The 27,614-nt window shown below is 45.2% G+C and overlaps 1 protein-coding gene across 2 annotated transcripts in view; it reads left to right on the top strand.

Moving 5' to 3' along the window:
• NAA15 (N-alpha-acetyltransferase 15, NatA auxiliary subunit) overlaps window positions 1-27,614 on the top strand; it is a 111,049-nt gene that overhangs the window by 69,940 nt on the left and 13,495 nt on the right. For both annotated transcript variants that reach the window (XR_011031290.1, XM_068279729.1), the window contains exons 11-18: window positions 4,143-4,312; window positions 6,950-7,102; window positions 8,733-8,861; window positions 10,298-10,511; window positions 13,151-13,344; window positions 21,841-21,949; window positions 22,837-22,935; window positions 24,883-25,026. Coding sequence is in view for 1 of the 2 variants with exons in the window: in XM_068279729.1 (XP_068135830.1) it covers window positions 4,143-4,312; window positions 6,950-7,102; window positions 8,733-8,861; window positions 10,298-10,511; window positions 13,151-13,344; window positions 21,841-21,949; window positions 22,837-22,935; window positions 24,883-25,026 (1,212 nt within the window). In the remaining variant the exon portion in view is untranslated. The remainder of the gene's footprint in view (window positions 1-4,142; window positions 4,313-6,949; window positions 7,103-8,732; window positions 8,862-10,297; window positions 10,512-13,150; window positions 13,345-21,840; window positions 21,950-22,836; window positions 22,936-24,882; window positions 25,027-27,614) is intronic.

The following is a 27,614-nucleotide window of genomic DNA, read 5'->3' as shown; positions in this document are numbered from 1 at the left end:
TCAATTCGCCAGGGCATTATTTACATCTGTCCTTCCCTGTAATAACCCACTGATCACCTGTCAATCACCTATCAATCACCCATCAATCACCCCCTGTCACTGCCACCCATCAATCACCCGCTGTCACTGCCACCCATCAATCAGCCCCTAACCTGCCCCTTGCGGGCAATCTGATCACCCACCCACACCAATAGATCGCCCGCAGATCCGACGTCCGATCACCTCCCAAGTGCAGTGTTCACATCTGTTCTCTACCCTAAACACCCACTAATTACCCATCAATCACCCCCTGTCACTGCTACCTATCAGATTAGACCCCTATCTGCCCCTAGGGCACTCAATCACCCGCCCACACCCTCAGAATGCCCTCAGACCCCAGCCCTGATCACCTCGCCAGTGCATTGCTTGCATCTATTCCCCTCTCTAATCACACCTTGAGACACCCATCAATCACCTCCTGTCACCCCCTAGCACACCTACCCATCAGATCAGGCCCTAATTTGCCCCGTGTGGGCTCCTGATCACTCGGCCAAACCCTCAGATCCCCCTCAGACCCCCTTCCGATCACCTCCCCAGTGCATTGATTGCATCTATTTTCCCCTCTAACCACCCCCTGAGACACCCATCAATCACCTCCTGTCACCCCCCTAGCACTCCTATCCATCAGATCAGGCCCAATACAACCTGTCATCTAAAAGGCCACCCTGCTTATGACCGGTTCCACAAAATTCGCCCCCTCATAGACCACCTGTCATCAAAATTTGCAGATGCTTATACCCCTGAACAGTCATTTTGAGACATTTGGTTTCCAGACTACTCACGGTTTTGGGCCCGTAAAATGCCAGGGCGGTATAGGAACCCCACAAGTGACCCCATTTTAGAAAAAAAGACACCCCAAGGTATTCTGTTAGGTGTATGACGAGTTCATAGAAGATTTTATTTTTTGTCAAAAGTTAGCGGAAATTGATTTTTATTGGGTTTTTTTCACAAAGTGTCATTTTTCACTAACTTGTGACAAAAAATAAAATCTTCTATGAACTCGCCATACACCTAACGTAATACCTTGGGGTGTCTTCTTTCTAAAATGGGGTCACTTGTGGGGTTCCTATACTGCCCTGGCATTTTAGGGGCCCTAAACCGCGAGGAGTAGTCTAGAAAACAAATGCCTCAAAATGACCCGTGAATAGGACGTTGGGCCCCTTAGCGCACCTAGGCTGCAAAAAAGTGTCACATGTGGTACCGCCGTACTCAGGAAAAGTAGTATAATGTGTTTTGGGGTGTATTTTTACACATACCCATGCTGGGTGGGAGAAATTTCTATGTAAATGGTCAATTGTGTGTAAAACAAATCAAACAATTGTCATTTACAGAGATATTTCTCCCACTTAGCATGGGTATGTGTAAAAATACACCCCAAAACACATTATACTACTTCTCCTGAGTACGGCGGTACCACATGTGTGGCACTTTTTTACACCCTAAGTACACTAAGGGGCCCAAAGTCCAATGAGTACCTTTAGGATTTCACAGGTCATTTTGCGACATTTGGTTTCAAGACTACTCCTCACGGTTTAGGGCCCCTAAAATGCCAGGGCAGTATAGTAACCCCACAAATGACCCCATTTTAGAAAGAAGACACCCCAAGGTATTCCGTTAGGAGTATGGTGAGTTCATAGAAGATTTTATTTTTTGTCAAAAGTTAGCGGAAAATTGATTTTTATTGTTTTTTTCACAAAGTGTCATTTTCCACTAACTTGTGACAAAAAATAAAATCTTCTATGAACTCACCATACTCCTAACGGAATACCTTGGGGTGTCTTCTTTCTAAAATGGGGTCATTTGTGGGGTTCCTATACTGAACTGGCATTTTAGGGGCCCTAAACCGTGAGGAGTAGTCTGGAAATCAAATTTCGCAAAATGACCTGTGAAATCCTAAAGGTACTCATTGGACTTTGGGCCCTTTAGCGCAGTTAGGGTGCAAAAAAGTGCCACACATGTGGTATTGCCATACTCGGGAGAAGTAGTACAATGTGTTTTGGGGTGTATTTTTACACATACCCATGCTGGGTGGGAGAAATACCTCTGTAAATGACAATCTTTTGATTTTTTTTTTACACACAATTGTCCATTTACAGAGTTATTTCTCCCACCCAGCATGGGTATGTGTAAAAATACACCCCAAAACACATTGTACTACTAAAGCTTGTTAAAGTTGTTTAAAACCCTGACATAATATTCAATAAAAACATGTTTTCCTACTTTTTTATATGCCATACGGTTATCGTATTTGCATTTGTGCATAAGTATTATTATTTATTTAGCAGTTATAGGTTCCCAAAAGTACAGGTTTTTTTGCTTTGTGCTGACTTTGCATTTTATTAACTGGTTTTATTCACTCATTCATTCAGGCAGAGATGCTTTGACTTCGTGTGGAGCTGCTTCTCCACAGTCAGAGAATGTGTCACATTCCTCACTTGATACATTTAGGGCTCGTTTCCACTATCGCGAATCTGCATGCGTCCAACGCATGCAGATCCGCACATGTAATACAAGTGGATGGGCCTGTTTCCACTGTAGCGTTGTTGAGGTGCGTTTTTTTCAGCGTGAAAAAAACGCACAAAAGAGCCAACGATTTCGCCTGCGTCGGGAATCCGTGCGAATCGCCGCTAATGTATTTAATAGTAAAAACGCATGCGTTTGTTACATGCGTTTTTACCCGCGATTTCGCACCTTTTTCAATTTTATTTTGCCCTGGCAGTGTCATGGTTAATTTCGCATGGCACCCTGCCATGCGAAATCGCATGCGAAATCGCGGGTAAAAACGCATGCGGAAACGCATCCGCATGCGTTTTTACAAGCGTCGGAATGCGGCCGAAATCGCGTCGCAACAGTGGGAACGAGCCCTTAAGTAAACACAAGATAACATAATCTACAAGTTCGGATGCGTCTACATTTCACTACACTGAACTTTCAAGCTCTGTGTGTAACCCTTCCAATGCTGGTCTAGTAAAAAAAAAAAAATGCTGGTTGCCTATAATATGCTGTAAATAATAATGTTTTAGAGCAAAGATGAAATGCTGGGTTATATTCCACTTTAAGCCTTACAGTAGTTTGTCACTCTCTTAATTATCCATAGCTTAAAAAGTGGATGGATTTGCACTTAAAAATTAACCTGTGCAAAGCATACACTGAAAGGTGGCTACAAGTACCCAGTTATTAGAAGATTGTGTTTGTGATCCCTACAAAACCTCCAGTCAGATATTTGTGGACACATTGATAAAAGTAATTGTTGCTGGTGCTTCTACAGAGCTCCTTGCAGTTAAGGTTTAATGGCAAAACGAAAGTCAAATATTTGCCTTCTGAATGTGAACTCTCTGCATCCTATAGAGCTTTCCCTGTCTTCTCTTGCTTCCTTCGTTCCTATAGAGCCTTCCCTGTCTTCTCTTCCTTCCTTCGTTCTATTGTTGTCACCCCCGTTGTGTGAACCCGACCAATTGGTCGATGGGTGTCTGTGAGCCCTTGAGAGGCTTCGGAAGCACTCGTGTCAGAGTGCTTAGGAAGACCGGTGGCTCTGTATTGCGCATGTGTAGTACAGAGCCGCCCATATTAGGAAACACTTGGGTACAAGAGTGCTTTCAAATCTTCCCAAAGCAAAAAACAAAACACAAAAATGGTGTGATGACAGTGGAACAAGGGGTTCAAGAGAGGACAGGGAAGGCTTAATAGGATCCAGGGCATTCCTTGTCCATAGATAAGTATCTTAATGTTTTATTTATTTTTTTTGCCTTTACACTCACGTTAACTGCAAGGAGCCCTGTAGAAGCACCAGCAACAATTATGTTTTTTCAATGCGTCCCCAAATGTGTGACTGGAGGTTTCGCAGGGATCACAAACACAATCTTCTAATAAGCTGGTACTTGTAGCCTCCATTCATTGTATGCTTTCCACAGGTTTTAATGTTTCAATTCTGAAACTGAGAGCTGGGCTTTATAGCTCATAATGAGAGATGTAACCAGCTCTGGCTTTAGAAGCTGCAGTGTTCTCTCTTGTTTAGATATCGTTCTTAGTATTTTGCGTTTTCATGCATAGTCTTTTTACTTTTTGTTATGTAATCCTATTTTTTATGCTGTTTCCTTTCACAGATGATGGCAAAGAAGAGCCTCCAACTACGTTATTATGGGTACAGTACTACTTGGCACAGCACTATGACAAGATTGGTCAGCCATTAATAGCTCTGGATTACATTAATGCAGCTATTGAAAGCACACCAACGCTGATTGAACTGTTCCTTGTGAAAGCTAAAATATATAAGGTAGGATTGGGATTTATTTATTTTTTTTTGCATGAAGACTGCTAGATATATAGCTACACATTACCTTTTGTAAATTCGTTACCTTATCTCACTTAAAGTGACTTTTAAAGGGACTCCGAGGAGTGCCCAAATGTAAAAGAATACACTTACCTGGGGCTTCTTCCAGCTCAAGGTAGGCGTCGAGGTCCCGCGGCGGCGTCCTGGCTTGACTCCTTAAGCCGCCACCCTCGTTTTCAGCGTCACCCAGGCGTGGTGTCGACCGGCTGTTCCTGATTAATGACGCAATGCGTCACAGCTCTGCGCATGCGTGGAAAACCTGCACATGTGCAGACCTGTCATGCCGGCTGCCGTGATGACTCATTGCGTCATTAATCAGGAAGAGCCGTCCGACACCACGCCCGGGTGACGCTGAAAACGAGGGTGGCGGCTGAAGGAGTCAAGCCAGGAGGACGCCGTGGGACCTCGCTGCCTACCTTGAGCTGGAAGAAGCCCCAGGTAAGTGTATTCTTTTACATTTGGGCACTCCTCGGAGTCCCTTTAACTAATGCTGGGAACACACAATGCAATTTCCTGTCTGATCGACAGGTGGTCGGATGGGAAGTTGTATCATGTGTACATGTCCAAACTGCTCCCAATCAATAAAGCAACCGATTTTCCAATGATAACTTTGCAAAATTGATTCCTTTTTCGAAATTGCATTGTGTGTTCCCAGCATAAGGGCTAGTTCAGATGTCTGAAGTGGCAGCCCGGCGTCTCGTTTCAAGTATGCAGAAAAGCATTTGTTGGCTTTTGGCACTTCCTGGCGTTTTTCATCCCTGCTGGGGGACAGGGAAACGAGGCGGTAAACAATTCTGGAAGCAGATCGCCTAAGTGGAAGATGGTGAAAATCGGGATCTAAACGTGGCGTTTGTACAAATGCTGGTTATCAATCAAATGGGTGGATGCCCATTCATCTGAATGGACAGTGTTAAACAACGAGCGCCGAGGCCATCGCTTACCGACATAGAACCATCCATGTAAACCAGCCCTGAAGGTGGACGCAAATTAAAAATACAAGATTTCAGAAATAAAATCTATTTTCTAAATTATAATAATAAATAGCAGCCTTTTTTCAGCTGCATGAAGACAAATATAAAATATTTTACATTTATTGGCGGAACCCCTCCCTTCCTTTAATATTGCCCGGACAGAATCCGGCAGACTGGTGGAGTAGGAGGTGTCCAGCAAAGGAGGAATTGCTAATGATTGCCACCTGTATAACCCTAGTAATAAAAAAAGAAGGGTGAAAAGCATGCACTGAAATGCTCATAGGCTTGAAGGAGTGTTTATTTAGCTTTGTATGTGTCAGAGTGGTGCAACTAAATATTTTGAATTAAAAAAAAATGTTTGGTTTGGGTCCGCATTAACTTGCAATGTGCACTGGTTGCTTTTGCAATCAGCAGCTTCCATATGGCTTGTTGCCCAAATCCAACGTGGGTACTGGGAGTAGTAGCGATCAGGTAGTAGTTGGTGCAAAACATATTTAGCAAGCAAAGATTAACCTCCTTGGCGGTTAATTTTTTTTTTCCTTATTAAAAAAATCCTTTTTTTTTTTTTTTTTTTTTGTTTCATGTAAAGCTACCAGAGTGGTAGCTACATGAAACACCACTAGAGGGCGCATGTGGCCCTCTAGTCCGATCGTCGCCGGCATCTATAGCAAACAGGGGAACGCGTATATAACGCGTTCCCCTGTTTGGCTTCTCCTGTCGCCATGGCGACGATCGGGATGACGTCATGGACGTCAGCCGACGCCCTGACGTCAGGCACACCCGATCCAGCCCATAGCGCTGCCCGGAACTCATTGATCCGGGCAGCGCAGGGCTCTGGCGGGGGGGGGCCTCTTCAGCCGCTGCGTGCGGCCGATCGCCGCAGAGCGGCGGCGATCAAGCTGTGCGCGCGGCTAGCAAAGTGCTGGCTGCGCGCACAGCAATTTACAGCACATAAATCGCCCCACCAGGGGCTGAGATCTCCCCCTGCGCGGCATAGCCCGAGCTCAGCTCGGGCTTACCGCCAGGGAGGTTAAAAATACTGTTATGGTGGCCAAAGATTTCGGGACAACTTGCTTGATTGGGTGTGCGGCGGCAAGTGATATCGGGACAAAGCATGTGGCGCTGTTTGTATGTATGTAATGTATATGTGCTGTAATGTGCATTTACACTTTACCTGTCCATTGTCCTTGTCCGTCCATCTTCTGACTCTCTTCAATAAGCCACATACACGCTGCCAAGGCATAGCATGCCAGCGCGTGACGTCACACGCCCGCCGGCAGCATGTATGTGGTCAATTTGAGAGAGGTGGACACTGCGACATAGGACAGGTAAGGTATAAATACACATTACAGCACAGATACATTACGCACACACGCAGCAGCAAGGCGGCAGGCTCAGACGATTTCTGAGCTGTTTCATGCTGAAACTGATTGGGAATCGCCCTGTGGTGTATGGGCAGCTGACAGATCTCTCTTGGATCAGATTTGATTAGAGGGAGATTTGTCTCTTGGTCGATTCTGCGCATCATAGTTAAACTTATGGGGCACCTTTTAGTGATCGAGCAAACCCTTCAAAACAGCTGTGTAACAATAGCTTCTGTGTCTTTCAGCATGCTGGCAATATCAAGGAGGCAGCTCGGTGGATGGATGAAGCTCAAGCCCTGGACACAGCGGATAGGTTTATCAACTCCAAGTGTGCAAAATACATGTTAAAAGCCAACCTGATAAAGGAGGCAGAAGAAATGTGCTCAAAGTTTACAAGGGTTTGTTTTACTTGTATCTAAACTATTACTACAAATTAATTTTATCCCATGTTAACATTTAATGTTATCAATAGAAAACTTATTCCAAGTGCACAGCAGCCATAAATCAACAATAACTCTCACTAATAGGATGTAGCTAAACCCTTCCCTATCTTCAGATTCATTCATTAAGCACAGTCTGTGCATTTAGTGTCTGATTGTATATAATATGCAAATGTGGTTATTAAAGGATACCTGACCCAAGGAAAAGCTACCTAAGCTAAGCACAGCGGTATGTTCTTGCTGGAGCCGCATACCTCCTTTTTTTTTTTTTTTGACAGGACGAGCCGTGTGTTCTCTCCTACCTTACGCCCCTTAATAGTAGGAGGATGTTGCACGGCAACACAGCAAGCCTACCATTTAATCTCTAAAAAGTGTAGTTTAAAGTGTACCTGAGACCAAGAGAAGAAAGGATTTTTACTTAGTGCTTCCTCCAGCCCCTCCGCCTGCTCGCTCGCCACCTCTGGGTCCCCACAGTTGTACCGTTAACAGCCCTGTGAAGTCGTGGGCCAACTGCACAGTTCCAGCCGTGCACACCACCCAATCTCACTCCTGTGGGCGGGAGCATTCTGTGCATGCGCAGTTCTTTTAACATTAACTGCATTTCAGCAGTGGATTAAGTAGTACGGGCGGCCGGGGCCGCACATGCACGGTAGTCGGCAACCAAGCTTGATCACAGACTTCAACTGTGCACAATGGAGAGGATGACGAGGGAGCTGAAAGGTTACATGGGGCTAGAGAAAGCCCCAGGAAAGTACGGTATTAATCCTTTTGCTTTCTCGGGCTTAGGTTTGCCTTAAAGGGGACCTGAACTCTGACGCCGGACAAAAAAAGAGCGAGAACTGCACCCTGTATGTATTTAGAGAGTTTATTCTGTCTAATACCCCCCCTTCCCCCTGTGACTAAGCACAACTGTAATTTGATCTCTCATCTGTGTCAGTTAAAGAGAGGAAGTAGACACACTGCAGATTTATTCCAGGATTTGTATCCACTGTAACATAGAAATGTTTTTATGCTGTTTCTTATATTTTAGAGCAGAGAGGAAATGCTGAGTTCAGGTCTGCTTTAAGCCAAAAATCAAACCAGTTAAGGAGTAATTATGGGGACTAGAAAGAAAGAGAATAAGGTCAGATAATGCAAAGGTATGTGGCTCTAGCAAGAACATACCTCTGTGCTTACCTTGGGTAGCTTTGCCTCAGGTCAGGCGTGCTTTAATGTGTTCTTTCAAGATAAGGAATGCCTTGCTCAAATTGGAAAATCTCTGTGTGAGGAAGTGTGCCTCCAATTGTTTGCATTTCATCTTTTAGTTTACAGTAAACATACACTACATTAACCGGGCCAAGGATAAACTGTATCTGTTGTAATGGATCTGATCAGAAAGATTTAAAGAAAAAAAAAAAGTTGCCATTCAAATGGCTGATTGCCTCGGACTGTGATCCATCAAACAAATTGTGTGGTTTGATTTACAATCTTTAAATTTAACTTTCAGTATTGAAAAATACTTCATAAATAGTTTGGTCAACGTTAGCTTTCTATAACTGAATGTAAAGAGCCAGCAAGTTTGCACGATAACAGCTGTGATTTATTACAGGAAGGCACGTCAGCGGTGGAGAACCTGAATGAGATGCAATGCATGTGGTTCCAGACAGAGTGTGCCCAGGCATACAAATCTATGAACAAATTTGGCGAAGCACTTAAAAAATGCCATGAAATTGAGCGAGTAAGTGTTCAGAGCTTGTTCTAATTGTAACTTTTAAAAGTTAATTTCGGTGATTTTATTTTCCTTTGCTTACATGGCAAGAGCGCTCTTCAGTCCTTTTTATTGTTCTAGACAACAGACACATTTATATTGCGCTTTTCTCCTGGCAGACTCAAAGCGCTAGAGCTGCAGCCACTTGGGACACGCTCCACACATAACCAGGAGCCTTGCCCAAAGACTTCTTACTGTTTACATACTGGCTTGAGCCGGGATTCAAACCCTGGTCAAAAACTCATATGCTACATCAACATTAACACCCTTAACCAGCTGAGCGGTCTGGACGAGCTCAGCTCGTCCAACACCGCCAGCGGCTGCCGCTCAGGCCCTGCTGGGCCGATTTTAATGAAATAAAAAGCAGCACACGCAGCCGGCACTTTGCCAGCCGCGTGTGCTGCCTGATCGCCGCCGCTCGGCGAAAGAGGGTCCCCCCAGCCGCCTGAGCCCAGCGTAGCCGGAACAAAAAGTTCCGGCCAGCGCTAAGGGCTGGATCGGAGGCGGCTGACGTCAGGACGTCGGCTGACGTCGATGACGTCACTCCGCTCGTCGCTATGGCGACGATATAAGCAAAACAAGGAAGGCCGCTCATTGCGGCCTTCCTTGTTTATTCTGGGCGCCGGAGGCGATCGGAAGATCGCCTCCGGAGCGCCCTCTAGTGGGCTTTCATGCAGCCAACTTTCAGTTGGCTGCATGAAATAGTTTTTTTTTTATTTAAAAAAAACCCTCCCGCAGCCACCCTGGCGATTTAATCAGAACGCCAGGGTGGTTAAAGCAAACCAGGACTGAAAAATAAGTCAAAACAAACATTCATACTTATACCTCCCACGTAGTCTGCTCATCAATCTTTCTCCTTTCCCTCTTCCTGTTTGTTCACTGTGATCAATGGAATTCTCTGCCTTCCATTTTAAAAATGGCGATGACCCCGTAACTGCTCTGTTAACCAGTGATATCGCTTGAGACAGTACCTTGCACATCAGTTGTCCTTTCAGTTATAACTGACAGCAACTGATATAATGAAAAAGGGCCCATGCTTTCAGCTTCCTTAGAGACAAGTCTGACTAGATCTACCGGTAGTCAGAACTGTAAGGAGTCGTTAAAAGAAAATGACGGCAAGGTAAGTATGTAATAATAATTTGAAGGTACATCGTGTTCATTTTAAATAATTTTACTCAGTTCAAGTTCCGGGTAACCAGTACGCTATCCAGCTGACCCTTCTATTTGAGATACTCAATTTATTTACCTTCCATTTTAATTAAACTGAATATATTTCCTGTTTGTTTTGTGGTAAATGTGGAATCATTACATAATGGGGAAAAAATAGCAATATACAACAATGCAATATGCAGTGTTTTGTAGCAACTAAATTAATGGAAATGTGCTTGTGTTTTGCTTTATTTCAGCATTTTGTGGAGATTACTGATGACCAGTTTGACTTCCACACCTACTGTATGAGGAAAATTACACTCAGGTCATATGTGGACTTGCTAAAGTTAGAAGATGTACTTAGACAGCACCCATTTTACTTCAAAGCTGCCCGAATCGCTATAGAAATATACCTTAAACTTCATGACAGCCCTTTAACGGATGAGAATAAGGAGCATGAGGCTGACACAGGTATGTAGAACAATGCTTTTCTTATCATTCATGCTGCAAATTAGGGCTTAGTAGCTTTAATGGCTTGCTGCAGAGCCACGCATCCATGCACACAAATTAATCCCCCACCCTTTTCTGCCCACCAGCAGAGATTTCTGTTGGTGGGCTCTGATCGCTGCAGTGGTTATCTTTTTTTATTAAAAAACACACACACACACACACACACACACACACACACACACACCAGCCAATCACAGCGATTAGCTATCATAAATCAGCCTATGAGAGCCAATCGCGCTCTAAGCCTCTCCAGGAGACAGCCGAGTAACATGGATGTCCCCAGTACAGCGCTGCCATAGATCGCAACAATGCGCAATGTAAATTGCCAGCGGTTTTACTGTCTAACAATCTCCTAGTGGCGATCGCCGCTGGGAGACTGATAGAGGAGCGCACGATCTCCTGCAAAACCCTGACCCATGACTTGACGCCAATTGGTGTTACGCGGTCCTAGGGCTGCCAATCGGCATTGGGCAGTCGGGAGGGGATTACAGTAAATCTGTAAGGGAGAAAAAAGAGCCCCTTGGGAGTACTTACCTCTGGGAGGGGAAAGCCTCTGGATCCTAATAAGGCTTCCCCTATCCTCTTCTGTCTCATCACTGTCAGCTGCCGGAAATCCTGTCTGGCTCCAGGATCATAAAAAGCCTGTGTGAGCCTCCGCTTTCCTCTGGGCTCAGGTGGAAATAGCAGAGTCTGATCGGCTCTACTGTGCAGGAGATGCCTGAGCATGAAATTCGGATCGATTTCAGTAATCTGATCGGATTGGTTAGGAGATTTTGTCCATTAGTGGTCCCAAAGGATTGTTTACAATCGTTCATAAATGATCGTTCATGATTGTTCATAAATTATCGTTCAGTAAATTGTATCGTTAGTGGTCATGTTGGATGAGTTGCCTAGGGCTAACCTAACAAGGCTTTTAATTGATAGACTCTACTATACTTAAGCAATGTCTTCTTACTATATTGGTCCATGACCATTGTTGTATGTATCTATTTTTGAAAACTCAATAAAAATGTTGAAACAGAAACATACTTTTCAGTTACTTATCATAATCCTTTTTGAAAGATAAGTTTTCTTTCTGGCCTTGAACATTTTTTTTCTTCGTCTGAGCTTAATTGCACCTTTATTTTATTTATTGTACTTCTAAAGCGCCAACATATTATGCAGCTCTGGACATCAGTTAAAGGAGTTATCAGGGATTTTCTAACAAAATAAGTGCTACTTACCCAGGGCTTTGTCCAGCTCCAAGCTCCCTGCATGTCCCTGCATAACACAAGTTAGACAATATTTAGGGGTGACATACAGCAATAAGACAATACAGGAATGCATGCAAAACAATGTCACAAAGCACAGTATGAGTACAAGGTAATGCTTAGTCAGTCACTGGATGGGAGCATGGAGATTAGGTAAGTCGAGTTCACTCAGATCCATAGGATGGGTGTACTGTAATGGAGGTGCATGATCAGGTAGGACACAAAAGGAGGAAGACCCTGCTCGAAGGCTTACAATCTAGAGGGAGAGGTGGGGACACGAAAGGTAGGGGACCAGAGTTCAGCAGTGGGTTTAGGGCAGTAGTGAAGGGGGGTAGGCCAGAGTGAAAAGGTGAGTTTTGAGTGCCTTCTTGAAGATTTTGAAGGTTGAGGGAAACCCTAATGGGGGGAGGTAGGGAGTTCCATAGTGTTAAAGCAGCTCTTGAGAAGACCTGGAGGTGGGCAGTCAGGCAAAATTCATTGGAGTGGAGTGAGCGGCTAGGTGTGTACCTCTGAGTAAGATTGGAAATGTAGCTTGGGCAGATTTTGTGGACAGATTTGTAGGCCAGACGCAGTATCTTGAATCTGAGTCTGGACTGGATAGGAAGCCAGTGGAGGGATTCACAGTGGAGAGCCGCCGTGATGGAGCGATGGGAGGAGAAGGACCTTCAGAAGGTATATCTACATCTCTTACTGTACTAACAAACATGGTTCCATAGCAGCGTTTCTTTCTCAGTCGAGACAGCTAATTTTGGCATCGAGCTGTGCTGATGATTTGGGCGCCACCATAGGCCGTAATGTAAATTATGGCAATAACGGTGCTCAGTGACTAATTTGGGCATGGCCATCACCGGAGCTTAAATTTCATGTGTGCCTCCCTTCAGTTGTGACATCTGTGAGGGGGAATAGCATTAATGTCGTGTCAGCAGGCATAGGGTGAGCCGTCTCTCGGAGGGCAGTGGCCGGTTGTCTTTAATCAAGGGCTACAAAGGGATGGCATACTCCGCTGTGCTGATATACTTTGTCTTTTCAGGATAAGAAAAAAAAAGGCTAGCCTTTTGGCCAAAATCATTGAAAGTGCTCCTCTTTATAAACTCTGGGCACTGAAATTTACCTGCAAGGAGAAAACTTTCTACCCTTCCCAAAAAGGCTTCTGCTGGTCCTAGGTCAGGGTTCGATAGCTTTAAAGGTGCAGCAGATATTTTCCAAACATCTCATAGTTACTGCAGGCAAGAAGACACCTGAAAGTAAGAAACACTGGGGAGATGTGTTGTTTTACCCCTACAGGTTTTATTTCATGCCCAGAGTTTGCTTTAATATATTTTCATTTACATTAATGTAATTATTTTGCAGCCAATATGTCTGACAAAGAGCTGAAGAAGCTGCGCAATAAGCAGAGGAGAGCACAGAAGAAAGCTCAGCTAGAGGAAGAAAAGAAGATTGCTGAGAAGGAGAAACAGCAGAGGAACCAGAAAAAGAAAAAGGAGGATGATGATGAGGAAATTGGAGGTCCAAAGGAAGAACTCATTCCTGAAAAACTAGCAAAGGTATTCAAAATGCAAATGGAGAACTATCATTTTGTTGTAGCTTTGTGCAAATGATTAATGAAGTACACATTTGCTTAGGACTACTCCATTACAGTTCCTTTAAAGAGAAACCGTGACCAAGAGTTGAACTTCATCCCAATCAGTAGCTGATACCCCCTTTCCAATGAGAAATCTTTTCCTTTTCACAAACGGATCAGGGGGTGCTGTATGGCCGATATTGTGGTGAAACCTCTCCCACAGTGGGATCTGTGAACCTCATTGCATTGTGGGAAATAACAGCTGTTTACAGCTGGGTCCAACTGCCAAAAAAGCAAGCAGCATCTCCTTCCACTGACATTACCTGCCAGCAGTAAAAATGTCACCATGTGGTAAATGTCAGTAAATCAGGCAGCAGAAAGCATTTACAATGGGCAAACACTGACTAAATTACTTATAAATGATTATTGTAACAATTAACCACCCTGGAGGTAATGACGAGCCTGGCTCGTCCAGCAGAAACATGCTGAAAGTGGTAATGACGAGCTGGGCTCGTCAATACTGCCAGGGAGATTTCCTGTTTCTCTGCACCGCCTGCTCCACTTTTCCCTCATCAGAGGGATTCCCCAGAGTGGCTGGATGCCTGTCAGCACGCTGTGGGTAGCGATCTGTGCTACCCCCAGCGAGCAGAACTAGCATCCAGCCACTCTGGGGAATCCCTGTGCAGCCGGCGGGCAGAGAAAGTGCGTGCGGGAAGGGATTCCCCCTTCTGTGCGGAGGGGGTGGCCGGGTGTCTCCCTTCTGTGCAGGGGGGGAGATCCCCCTTCTATGCGGGCTGGTGGCCGGGTGTCTCCCTTCTGTGCAGGGGGGGAGATCCCCCTTCTATGCGGGCTGGTGGCCGGGTGTCTCCCTTCTGCGCAGGGGGGGGAGATCCCCCTTCTATGCGGGCTGTTCGGGGACTCCCCCTTCTGTGTGTGGGGGGGTCCCCTTCTGTGCGGGCTGGCTGGGGGTGGCTCTTCCCTCTTCCTCCCTCCGGATCCCACGTGCGTCCCCCCGTACCCCCCCCCCCTCCTGATCTCCTATCCTCCCCGGTATCCAGCCCTACACTACTCACCCGAGGGCTGTCTCCTGCGCCGGCTGCAATTGGCACCCTCCTCCTCCATCGCTGAAGTCCCGGTCTGTGTAATTACAGTACGCGGCTTGGTGACGTCACCAAGCAGACTCCCCCCCTGCGCAAAAGGGAGACACCCGGCCACCAGCCCGCATAGAAGGGGGATCTCCCCCCCTGCACAGAAGGGAGACACCTGGCCACCAGCCCGCATAGAAGGGGGATCTCCCCCCCTGCACAGAAGGGAGACACCCGGCCACCAGCCCGCATAGGAGGGAGATCTCCCCCCCTGCACAGAAGGGAGACACCCGGCCACCAGCCCGCATAGAAGGGGGATCTCCCCCCCTGCGCAGAAGGGAGACACCCGGCCACCAGCCCACATAGAAGGGGGATCTCCCCCCCTGCGCAGAAGGGAGACACCCGGCCACCAGCCCACATAGAAGGGGGATCTCCCCCCCCTGCACAGAAGGGAGACACCCGGCCACCAGCCCGCATAGGAGGGAGATCTCCCCCCCTGCACAGAAGGGAGACACCCGGCCACCAGCCCGCATAGAAGGGGGATCTCCCCCCCTGCGCAGAAGGGAGACACCCGGCCACCAGCCCACATAGAAGGGGAATCTCCCCCCCCCCACCCTGCGCAGAAAGGAGACACCAGGCCAACAGCCCGCATAGAAGGGGGATCTCCCCCCCCCTGCGCAGAAGGGGGAATCCCCGACCAGCCACCAGCCCACAAGGAAGAGGGATCCCCCCCCTCCCCTGCACAGAAGCCGCCGCAGGAGACAACCCTCGGGTTAGTAAATCGGGGCTAGAGGAGACTGGGGGGTGGGGGATCGGGGGGGGGGGGGGGGCAAGGGGGGACACCTGGCTACCTATATATCTGGCTAAATAACTGGCTACATATACATCTGGTAAAACATCTGGCTACCTATACATCTGACTAAATAACTGGCTACCTATACATCTGGTAAAACATCTGGCTACCTATACATCTGGCTAAATAACTGGCTACCTATACATCTGGTAAAACATCTGGCTACCTATACTTCTGGCTAAATATCTGCCTACCTATACATTTGGTAAAATATCTGCCTACCTATACATCTGGCAAAACTATACACCTGGCTACACATCTGGGTCTTATATTCACCATTGGCGAGCTGATCCCTCGTTGCGTACCTCTGATAGCTTCCTCGGTGCCTTCTTCCATGTCCCTTGGCAGATTTTGCTTCATGTCCCCCGGCGATCAGCGTTGATGACACCAGGGTCACACAGTGTCATCAACATCTCACAGTAAACACTTTTTTTTAGTTTAATTCAATACAATAACCTGTATTGAATTCAATATTTAAAAAAAAAATGATTGCAAAAAAAAAAAAAAAAGGTTGACAATTATTGGAAATTAATTGAACCACTTTTTGCACGGAAATCCTGGGGAAATAGAACGCCAGGGAGGCTACGCACATTACATTATTTTCACTGGAGTTCCTCTTTAAAGCGGAATATAACGCAGCATTTCATATTTGCTCTAAAACATTATTTACAGCATATTAAATGCAACCAGCATTTTTTTTTTTACTAGACCAGCATTCGAAGGGTTACACACAGAGCTTGAAGGTTCAGTGTAGTGAAATGTGGACACGTCAGAAGTTGTAGATTATCTTGTGTTTACTTAAATGTATCAAGTGAGGAATGTGACACATTCTCTGACTGTGGAGAAGCTGCTGGAGGCAGAGACACTGTCACTGCCTTCACTACATAATTAATAAAACCAGTTATTAACCTCCCTGGCGGTAAGCCCGAGCTGAGCTCGGGCTATGCCGCGCAGGAGGATTTCTCAGGGTCTGCTGGGGTGGTTCGCCCCATTCAAAGTGCTGTGCGCGCAGCCAGCACTTTGCTAGCCGCGCGCACAGCTCGATCGCCGCCGCTTTGCGGCGATCGCCCGCACGCAGCGGCGGAAGAGGCCCCCCGCCAGAGCCCTGCGCTGCCCGGATCAATGAGTTCCGGGCAGTGCTATGGGCTGGCTCGAGTGCGCAGGACGTCGGCTGATGTCCATGACGTCATGCCGATCGTCGCCATGGCGACAGGAGAAGCCAAATGGGAACGCGTTATATACGCGTTCCCCTGTTTGCTATTGATGCCGGCGACGAACGCACTAGAGGGACACATGCGCCCTCTAGTGGTGTTTCATGTAGCTACCACTCTGGCTTTACGTGAAACAAAAAAAATAAAATAAAAAAAAAAAAAAAAGGATTTTTGGCCATGTTGAAAAATAAATTAACCGCCAGGGAGGTTAATACAATGCAAAGTCAGTTCAGAAAGCAAACAAATGTGCTTTTTGGAACCTATAATATCTAAATGAATAATACTTGTGCACAAATGCAAATAAGATAACCGTATGGCATATAAAAATTAGGAAAACATGTTTTTATTGCATATTATGTCAGGGTTTTAAACTGCTTTAACCACTTCGCATCCAGACCTTGTTTTCCCCTTATTGACCAGAGCAGCTTTGACGCTTTAGCGGTGTCCCTTTTTAATCAGCCATAACTTTATCCCTACTCACGACACCTAAATGATCTAGGTATCGTTTTTTTCAGGACAAACTAGACTTTCATTGGCGGGTATTTTGTCCCTAGACCAAAAAAGTTTTCTATGCATTTTAATGGGAAAAAGAGGGGAAAAATTAAAAAAATGCATTTTTGCTCAGTTTTTATCAATTCCAGTTTAAAAATAAAAAGTGCCACAGAAGATAAAAACATGTCACCAGTATTCTGTCCCCCAGTATAAATAGCAAAATGTGTCCCGAGTATCAGACCCCCCCTTATAGCCAGATGTGTCCCCAATATCAGTCACCCCCAGTATAGCCCAATGTGTCCTCTGTGTTTGGCACCTCCCAGCATAGATAGATAGATGTATCCCCAGGATTGCTGCCCCTCATGTGTCCATATGTGTCCCCAGGAATAGTGGTCCCCCATTATAGCCAGATGCACCCTCAGGATTAGCGGGTGCACCCTGGATTAGGGCCCCCCACCATTATAGCCAGATCTGCCCCCAGTATAAAATTATAAGCATAAAATAAAATTGTACCCCCTCTTATTTTATTGTCGTCCCCCCCCAGCTGCACATTTTACCCCCCCCACCCCCCACCAGGGGTCCACGCACCCCCATAGGAGCCAGCCAGATGCCCCACCCCCCACCCAGGCAGCCCCCTCGGTGGCCAGATCTGTTAAAAAAAGATGATTAGAAAGCAGCCTGACTCACCTTATCTCGTTCCAGCGATCAGCCTGCAGCCCAAGCCTCCGATCGCCGCTCTGCACGCAGCCCTGTGATGCCGGTTACCGGGTCCCGGCTTGATGACGTCATCAAGCCGGGACTCGGCTATTCAGCATCACAGGGCTGCGTGCAGAGCGGCGATCGGAGGCTTGGGCTGCAGGCTGGTCGCTGGAACAGGAAAAGGTGAGTCAGGCTGCTTTCTAATCCTTTTCTTTTAGCAGATCCGACCACGGAGTGGAGGGATGAATGATCACGCTGTTTGCTACAGTGGTGATCGTTCATCCGTGGAGGGGTTACTAATTGGCTACAAGGGAACATTTTCCCTTTCACCAATTAGTATTGTAGCTGTTAGTGCTGGGAGGTGCGCTCTGAAGCGCACCTGTCCCTGCACAACAGGGCTGCAAGCAGGTCAGTATATCTACGTCGAGATATACTGTATTAAAGGACAAAGTGGTTAAAGGGAATCTAAAGTGAAAATAAACTAAAGCCAAGATAAGGAACATTAGCAGCACAGATATTGTTTCCGGTACAGGAAGAGCTAAGAAACTACAGTTATTTATGCAAAAGAGCTTCTCTGAGCTCCATGACCAAATTGGTTGCTGCTTTCTGGAGCATTTATACATCACAGAGACAGATTTAGATAGGATTTTTACTGCAGGTACATTAGCTCTGCTTGTGTTATAGTTTACAATTCAGAGTGTGGCTTGTAATGGCAAATATGTCAGAATGATGCAATGTTATAAAAAAAAATCGAAATATTAAAATGAGACCATTTTCTTTGCTACTAATGTTCTATTAATTATCAGTACTACACATACAAATCATTACATCGGAAGTTTTTTTTCACTTCAGTGTCACTTTAACTGTTATATTATTTTAATGCCATCTATATTGTTTATATGTTGTGCATATTGTTTAACCAGTTCAGGACCATAGGCTTCAGCCTATGAGAGGGAATCACGATTGTAGCCTCTCCAGGGGACAGCCGAGTGACACAGCTGTCCCCAGCACAGCACTGCAGTAGATCGCAGCACTGTACAATGTAAATAGACGGCGGTTTCACCATCTAACAGTCTCCTAGCGGCGATCGCCACTGGAAGGCTGAGGAAGCTGAGCTCCGTCACTCAAGCGGGGATGCTCGTGCGAACTTGACGTCTTTCTGCGTTAGGCGGTCCTGGAGCTGCCACCTTCCTGAAGCCTATCGGCGTTAGGTGGGCAGGAAGGGGCTAATTGGGAAACTTTGTGGTTTTTTTTAATATGTGAATTTGCTGCAAAAAAAAGTACATTTTACATCTGCCTTGTAGGGCTGGATTATCTTCTTTTTCAGGAATTGGCATGACTTCAGTGTATTCCAGCATCACCCAACCAAAAAAAAACAAAACACATAAAAACATAAAATGTAATAGGTTGGAGCATTGGGCACTTTAGGGTTACAAAGAGGACACACTGTAGTAAATTACATGGAGATGAGAAGTGGAACTGATGGGGAAATCCTTAGGCTTTTATTTTACAGAAGGCATGCCAAACTCCATTCACAGAGGCACTTAGATCTTTATGCTGGGATCGCACCATGCGGTTTTCCAGCTGATAGATGGTTCGATAGATAATGTCCGACATGTCTGATCTTACTTTCGTTTTACCACTTGATTTCTCATAGAAGTGAATGGAAATTGATAAGAAAAGATAAGAGAATTGAGCGGTAAATCGACTGAAAAAACGCATTGTGTATTCCCAGCATTACTTGTGAGACACTACAGTCATTAGCCTCCTTAGCGGTATGCCCGATACTGTCTGACTTTTTTTTTTTATTTCACTACAAATTTGTTTAATGAGCAGGGCTGTGGAATAAAAAAAAAATCCGTGTTTTATTTATTTATTTTTTTAAACCTCCTACTCCAGGTACACAAAATTTCTCTGACTCCTCAACTCCGACTCCTTAGTCTAATACTTACCAGGGCTGTGGATTTGGTACAAAAATCATCCGGCTCCCAACTCCTCAGTTTATGTAACCTCCGACTCCAGCTACCCAAATTGCTCAGATTCCTCGACTCCAACTCTGACTCCACAGCCCTGTTTATAAGAGCCACCTTCAGCCATTGTTTCCCAAGGCAAAGGCCAAGCCTTCTACACATGGATGAGGACTATTGCCCATGACTCTTAACATTTGGGGGCTGAGGCTGTATGGACGCATCGCTAGCCTGCAGGATGGCGACATGTTCTATTGCTATGCAGGGGGAGGGGCACCAATGCAACACACACAACTGAACATGTGGGATGAGTAGGAGAACATGGGGTTGTGGGTGTCACAATACACACATACACATATACACACATGCGCGCTCACACGTCCAGCATGTGTACAGAGCTTTAAGTGCCAAGCAGAAAATAGCTTACCTCTCCTGCCAGCACAGTACCTTCTCCAGTCCAATCAGTATGCTTGGGCTTTTATTGTGGCATAAGTCTAGTTTAGGGGATCCACGTCACCCTGTGATGCAATACAAAGTGATGCAATTGGTCAGATAGTATGGGGGAAGTTTACTATAACCTATCGGAAACCTAATGGATTGAGAGGGTGCTGTACACCCAATCATGTTAGCAGAGCTTCCTGCTGGTCCCCTAAACTAGACTAGTGTCTTAATTGCTTCCTGCCACGCTGAAAAAGCATTGTATCACTGTTTCCTCCCAACATGTTAAATTGACATTTCATGGAAAGATCGCAAGAACAGCAACATGGCTGTGAGGAGCCACAGAGGCCCAGACACACTGATCATATAAGAGGGAGGATGGAGGGATGCCAGCAGGACAAGCTTTAAAAGAAAACCCCATACTTGCTGCGAAACATGGAGCAGTATTGATTGTTTTGCTGCATCTGACGGGGGTGCTTTGAATCTGTTCAGAGGGCAATTGTAAGAAAATGTCAAAATATTCTGGAGAAAACATCCAATTTGGAAAAGGCTCATTCACATCTAGGGCGTTTTCATACCTTGTTCAAGTGCAGGCGATTTTCAAAATTGAACATTGAAAATTGCGCAAAAGGTGGACCAGCGCATCACCAGGCCACTTCCGAATGGCCTACAATCAGAGGTGCGCTGAGCCCCCCCAGAAACTACAAACGCACCTTGAACCCAAACAGAAGCTCTGCATATACACCAAAAGCATGGCTGTTAAGTGGGAGCAGCTGACCAAAAATGAATTAAATTAGTACGTGGCAAAGAAATAAACAGCGCTACCTAAAAACAGATAAGTGCCTACTTGCAAGAGAGTGCAAGCCCCACTTGTGGGATAAAATACACACCTAGCATACACATGACCTGTCTACCATTGGAGGATGTTGGTTTCCTGTGACAGCTTGCATGCAACTGGTTAAGTACTCGTCCCTCCCACTGCGGAGAAGTCATCCTCATATGGGAGGCGATTTCAAAATTGCCCACAAAACGCTTGTACAATGATTCTCTGAGAAGGTTCATATCTGTACATTTCGTCCACTTTGCACTCTGCAAAGCGGTGCCTGTACCATTTTTGAGGCGATTTTGCTTTAATGGAAGGTATAGGAACAGCACTAAACTCTCAGAAAATTGCTTTATGCGGCAATTGCGTTTGCGTTTTTAAGAATAAATACATTACTTCCGGGTCAAAGAGTTCACTTCCTGACTGACAACAGGAAGTGACAAAACGGAATCTCTTTGCAAAAGCGCCTAGAAAAGCGATTTGCACAAAATCGTAGCGTGTAGTGGAGCACTGGGGGGGAAGGGGGGGGACTCACTCAAAAAAGCAAAAATTGCTGCCACCAGCGATTTTCAATTTTAGATGTGAACAAAGCCTAAATCCTGACATCCTGACACAATTGGGACAGTTTATTCAGGAACAGTGGGAACTGTTGCCAGGTGCTGAAGTTTCATTGAGAGCTACAGGAATAGCTTGTGTGCAGTGATTGCCTCTACATATATTAGGTCATATGTTCCATCATTTTTGTGCATGCCATTTTCATTTATGCTATTTGAAATGTTTTGCTAAATCAAAACGCTCAAGGAAAGTGCTTTATTTTGTTAAAATCAGATTTTCAATTACTATACTAGCCTTCAGTAGTTATCAGCTGCAGTGAGTATTCTTTTACATCTACATTATCTTTAAATACAAAGGTGGAAAATCCATTGGAAGAAGCTATAAAATTTTTAACGCCGCTGAAGAACTTGGTTAAGAACAAAATAGAAACTCATCTATATGCCTTTGAAATCTACTTCAGGAAAGGTAAGCATGTTTGTTCTGCCTGTGCTGAAGCTTAAAGAGAACCCTAGGTGGGTTATAAGAATGCTATCAGCACACAGAGGCTGGGTCTGCATATAATGCCCAGCCTCTGTTGCTATACTGCTCCCCCCAGCCCCCCCCCCCCCCCCCCCCCGCGCTCGGCTATGCCCCCATAAATCAAACGTCGTGCTAGCGACACACAGCGGGTCACAGCCGGCTGTTTACCTTTTGCAGTGTCAGTCTCGCCGGTCCCCACCTCCTCTGGCGCCACTCCCTGCCTGTGTCCTTTCCCTCCCCGCTAAATGGGGGCGGCGCTATGGAGGAGGTGAGGGAGCGGGACTGACACTGCTAAAGGTAAACAGCCAGCTGCAACACGCCGGGGGGAGGGGGGGGGGGGGGGCAGTATAGCAACAGAGGCTGGGCATTATATGCAGACCCAGCCTCTGTGTGCTGATGGCATTCTTAGAACCCACCTCGAGTTCTCTTTAATGTTAATCTGTGTTCAGCTATGGACTTTTTTTTTTTCTGTCATAATCGCCATGTCATGACGGCGCATAAAGACTTGCTTATCGGACAACAGCATGGACATTTGATCTTTTTTGGTGTTTTTTTTTTTTTTTTATGCTTGAAGATTTTTTTCCACTACCTCCACAGGACCTCTATAGTACAGGTTAAATCTAGAGTGTATGGAGGCAAACTCATTAGGATGATATGCTTTCGAGTCAGTTAGTAGGTATATGTGAATATAGACATGTCATTGTAATGTCTGCTCGTGGCTTGGTCGTTTAGTAACTCTCTTTCATGGTTTTTCATAAAGCTGTCACACACCGGTGCTAATATTACTGTCACTTTGGCTCTCTTTATGTCATGTTCATTTTATTTGACAACAGAAAAGTTCCTTTTGATGTTGCAATCTGTGAAGAGGGCGTTTGCTATTGATCCGAACCACCCTTGGCTCCACCAGTGTTTGGTCCGTTTCTTCTGTGCAGGTAAGAGTTTGTGTCGAGCATAAGAGGGTACATCACATGTTATCCAGCCTTTATTTTGCTTCTTAGTAACCACCATCTACAGATTTATCCTGTGCATGTACTCTTCTAAGGTATAAATATGAAGACTGCGCTTTCACAAATATTTTACAATCTCTTAGCTATTACTGTCATCCTGACTGCAGATCGCTGAGTGAATGTTTATAAAGTCTGGTTACATTTGTGGCTGTGTAAATTTTTGATAACAATTCCATACTTCTCAATTTATACAATGTTTTGTGAATGTACTGGCTTTTTTTTTTTTTTTTTTAAATCTTTCACTGCTGTGTGTGTACAACGGGCACCACCCATTGTAAATGGTGGTTTAGATCTTTTTTTATTTTCTCCATCAAGAGTAACATATAAATGACAAAATACAGATAAAGCTACAGTTTACAGAGTCCATAAAAACTGGTGCATTCAGGGAAGGAATATCAGTTAGCCTGCACCATGTCATGGTAGCTTAATGAATAGCAGTGCTGGTTCCCAGATAGTGTCTGCATGAGGTTTCTATGTCGTCCCATGTTTGCATGGCTTTCCCCTGGGCACTCCCAGTTTCCGCACATGCACGACTTCAACCGAAGTAGCTGGATTACCAGAACCGCCATCGGGATCATGGAAGGGACCAGGAGGATGCTGGGGGACCTCGCAGGCTGGGGGGGGGGGGGGGGCTGGAGGAAGCCCCAGGTGAGTTCAGATATTCAAATTATTTTTTATCGCACTGCTCCAGGGTCCTTTTAAACAGAAGATGAAAAACTCTCTCCTAGGAGAAAACTTAGGAGAAAAAGTGAGTTGGATAAGAGCCACAAATGGTGAAATTCCCCTCAAAATTGGCGTTGTCCTATAATGGACATATGAAGCAGGTAGGGATTAGATGGTTGGCAACTCTGAGAGACAGTAGTAACAAGACTACAGGACAACTATACAGGCTGAACATCTGTGTCTGCCCATAAATATCACTTTTGATTTTAGCTTCTCTTTAAGATGAATGCTATTTGAACTTACTTTAGACTATGACTACGGTAATATTGCTGACATCTGCAACAAATGCTAGGAAACTATTCAATGAATTGCCGGGAGAAATTGACTGTGAGGTGCAGGTCAAGCAATTAAAGGATTCCTGACACTAAAAATGCCCACTTGCTTAAAGCGGAATATAAGTCTACATTTCAACTTTGCTCTAAAACATTATTTACAGCATATTATATGCAAAAAGCATTTTTTTTTACTAGACCAGCATTGGAAGGGTTAAACACAGAGGTTTTAAGTTCCGTGGAGAGATATGCAGACGTTCAGATAGTTACATTCTATTTAGTTATATGTATATATTTAGAAATGTTACACACTCTTTGGCTGTCCTCCAACTCCTTCTCAGTGAGAGAGATGAGTCACATTCAACACTTAGATACATTTATGTAAACAAAATGTATCTTTCTCAAGTTCGGATGCATCTGCAGAAATCTCCAGGAACTTTAAAGCACTGTGTAACCCTTCCAATGCTGGTCTAGTAAAAAAAAAATGCTGGTTGCATATAATATACTGTAAATAATGTTTTAGAGCAAAGTTGAAATGCAGGGTTATATTCCGCTTTAACATAAAAATAAATTTCTAGCAAATAAGCGTATAGCAAAGATCTTCCTGTATTGCATCAGCCCTGCAATCAGAATAAACTGATAGTGTGGTGGGACTTCAGTATGATGCATCCTCTCTCTGGGATTATAGTTAGATTTGTGCTGCTTCTCTCAGTGTGTAACCTTCTGAGAGAGAGACAATATCATGGGATTGTAATAGGTATTTAGAATAGGAGTTACTGGTAACAGAACATTTTATGCTAATACTTTGTTATATTATAGTTGCACACAAGAGTTTTTTGTTTTGAAGGGTGAAATGCAAATCACTTTGTTTTTTCAGTATCTGAGAGCAAAGAACTAAATGAATCCGTTAGAACAGTGTTAAAACAAGAAATGAACAGGCTGTTTGGGGAAACAAGCCCTGCAAATTTTAACAATACTTTCCTGAAAGAGAACAAGGACTCGATACCCCACCGGTTATCAGGTGAGCCATAAACTTGTCTCCAAACTACTATGTGTAATACAGTCAGGTAGTATGTCAAACTTATTTGTTCACATAGATTCCGCATCATGGTAGGTGACAACTAGGGACTGATTAAAACAGTAAGTCTGTAGTTGTCACAGCACTAAATCTATTCACAACTGTGTATGTTTTTCTGTTGAGGATGTTCTCTGAAGAGAGATTCCTTTAGGCTTGGTCCAGATTTAGCCGGATCACAAATGCTGCAGTGTATACTCCGATTGAGTCGAGAGCAGATGCGTTTCTACCACAGGATTCTGTGGGTAACGCATGCGCTGTCCGGAAACATTGTGCAGGTCGGGAGTTTGCTTTGCTTTTCCTGGAACATATCCATCATGGACTGACAGTGTGAACAGGCCCGATGAACATAGGATCTGTTTACTGTCATTTTTTGTGATCCGGCAAAACAGACTGTTTTCTGTTGGAGTGTGAACGTAAAGTGGCCGCTAATGGTCCAATTTCTAGCAAAAATCGATTGAGCGATTAAAAATTTGATCGGATTGGTTGTAAATCATTTCCGTTGATGGGCACAATTGATTGCAAACATTTATAAAAATGGTTGTCCGATTGGATTTTCGTCAAACCAAAATTTGGATTTTCTTGTTTGTTGTGATGGGAAGCAAAGATTGGTTGGTTGATGGTGTAGTGACAGATTTCACTTCCGATCAGAATTATCTGATAGCTCGAATGATTTTTTGAAAGAAATTGGATAGTTAGTGGCCACCTTCACAGTGCTGTTGCTTAAATACAGCACCAAGTGTTGGCTGCAACATTATGTGAGTACCACTCATAGCCTTATACTAAGTCTGAGAGTTTAAAGGTGGAATGATTGTTGGACAATATTTTTGCCATCTTGTCTAATGCCTAGCACAGACCATGCAATTTTTCCATCAGATTGAAGGGTCGATCCCTTTAAAGGACAACTGTAGTGAGAGGCATACGGAGGCTGCCATATTGATTTCCTTTTAAGCAATACCAGTTGCCTGGCAGCCCTGCTGCTCTATTTGGCTGCAGACATGTCTCTGAATCACACAAGAAACAAACATGCAGCTAATCTTCTCAGATGTGACAAAACAGACAAACACCTGATCTGCTGCATGCTTGTTCAGTGTCTATGGCTACAAGTATTAGAGGCAGAGGATCGGCAGGGCTGCCAGGTAACTGGTATTGCTTAAAAGGAAATAAAATATGGCAGTCTCCATATACCTCTCACTACAGTTGTCCTTTAAGTATCTTACAGAGATAGAAGGGGTGTAACAGGCTTTACACATCTTCAGTGTTCTCCCCAGACATTTTTTTCAGCTGGGTGGCATGAAAAAGTAGCCGGGTGGGGTAAAATGGGCGTGACCATGCTGGAAAATGGGTGGAACCATTACATGGGCGTAGCCAACTGTAATGTAGTGGGTAAGTAGGTCAAGCTGTGGCTAGTGAGGTGGGTGGGTAAGTAGGTCAGGCTAGTGGGGTGTAGGTCAGGCTGGTGGCTAGTGGGGTGGGAGGGTTACTAGGTCAGGCTAGTGGGGGGTAGGTCAGGCTGGTGGCTAGTAGGCCTGAACGATTTTAGGAAAAGTTTGAATTGCACGATTTCTGTCAGAAATTGCGATTTCGATTCGATTCACGATTTTCTGCAAAATCAAGCTTAAGCATGTGCCTCTTCGTCTGCGCAAAGGAGGCGGAGCAGAGCTGTGATAAATCCTAAGCCCAAACAAATAGACAGTAGAAATTGAAAAAATTAGACCAAGTCGAGGGGGTGGGGAGCTATCATGCCACTGTCCCTTGATTCCCCATGCAGTACATATTACTATGCTGGGGGTGTGTGCTTGGGATAAAAGTCATGTCACAGAGGCGGTGGGAACGGTTAATGTCAGGTGTGGGATAGGTAGCGTAAAAGTAAGCCGTGGGGGGGCCTTTGCGCTGATACACATCCATCTCACACACACATCCATCTCACACACACACACACACACACACACACACACCTCTCCATCTTGCAGCACTTACTGATACACTCAGATGATCCTGCAGCACACACTGATATGCACACATACACACTTATCCACACTCACTGATACACACATCCTGCAGCACACACTAATATGCGCACACACACAATCAAACTTCTCCAGCACTCACTGATACACACAGTGAAACACTCACAGATATACACAGTCATGCACTCAGTCTTGCTTACTCAATCTCCCCCAGGCTGTGCAGCTCAATCCACATGCTCTCTTCTCCTATACTTCGGCAATGAAGGGGGAGGGAATTCCTTCTCTGCTCCCTGCTTGCATGGGAACTGTTGAATAAGGGGGAGGAAAACTCAGCCAGACATTAGCTAAATCTCTCCCCGTGGTCTGCAGAATTATAAACAAACAATCTGCGGAGGAAAGTGTCACATTAGCAAGAGCCTGAGCCGCGCTCTCGCAGCAGGGCTGATGACGTAGGAGGGGGAGGAGGGGGATCTAGGCAGAAGGAAAGATAAGCTGCCGCAGGGAGTGAGAGCCGCTGCTAGTTTACACACAGAGCTGCGCACAGCGGGAGGGCACAGGTCCAGC

This window comes from Hyperolius riggenbachi, chromosome 1, assembly GCF_040937935.1.
Source record: "Hyperolius riggenbachi isolate aHypRig1 chromosome 1, aHypRig1.pri, whole genome shotgun sequence".
Classification (NCBI taxonomy): Eukaryota; Metazoa; Chordata; class Amphibia; order Anura; family Hyperoliidae; genus Hyperolius; species Hyperolius riggenbachi.
This window is presented reverse-complemented; position numbering and strand designations above follow the sequence as displayed.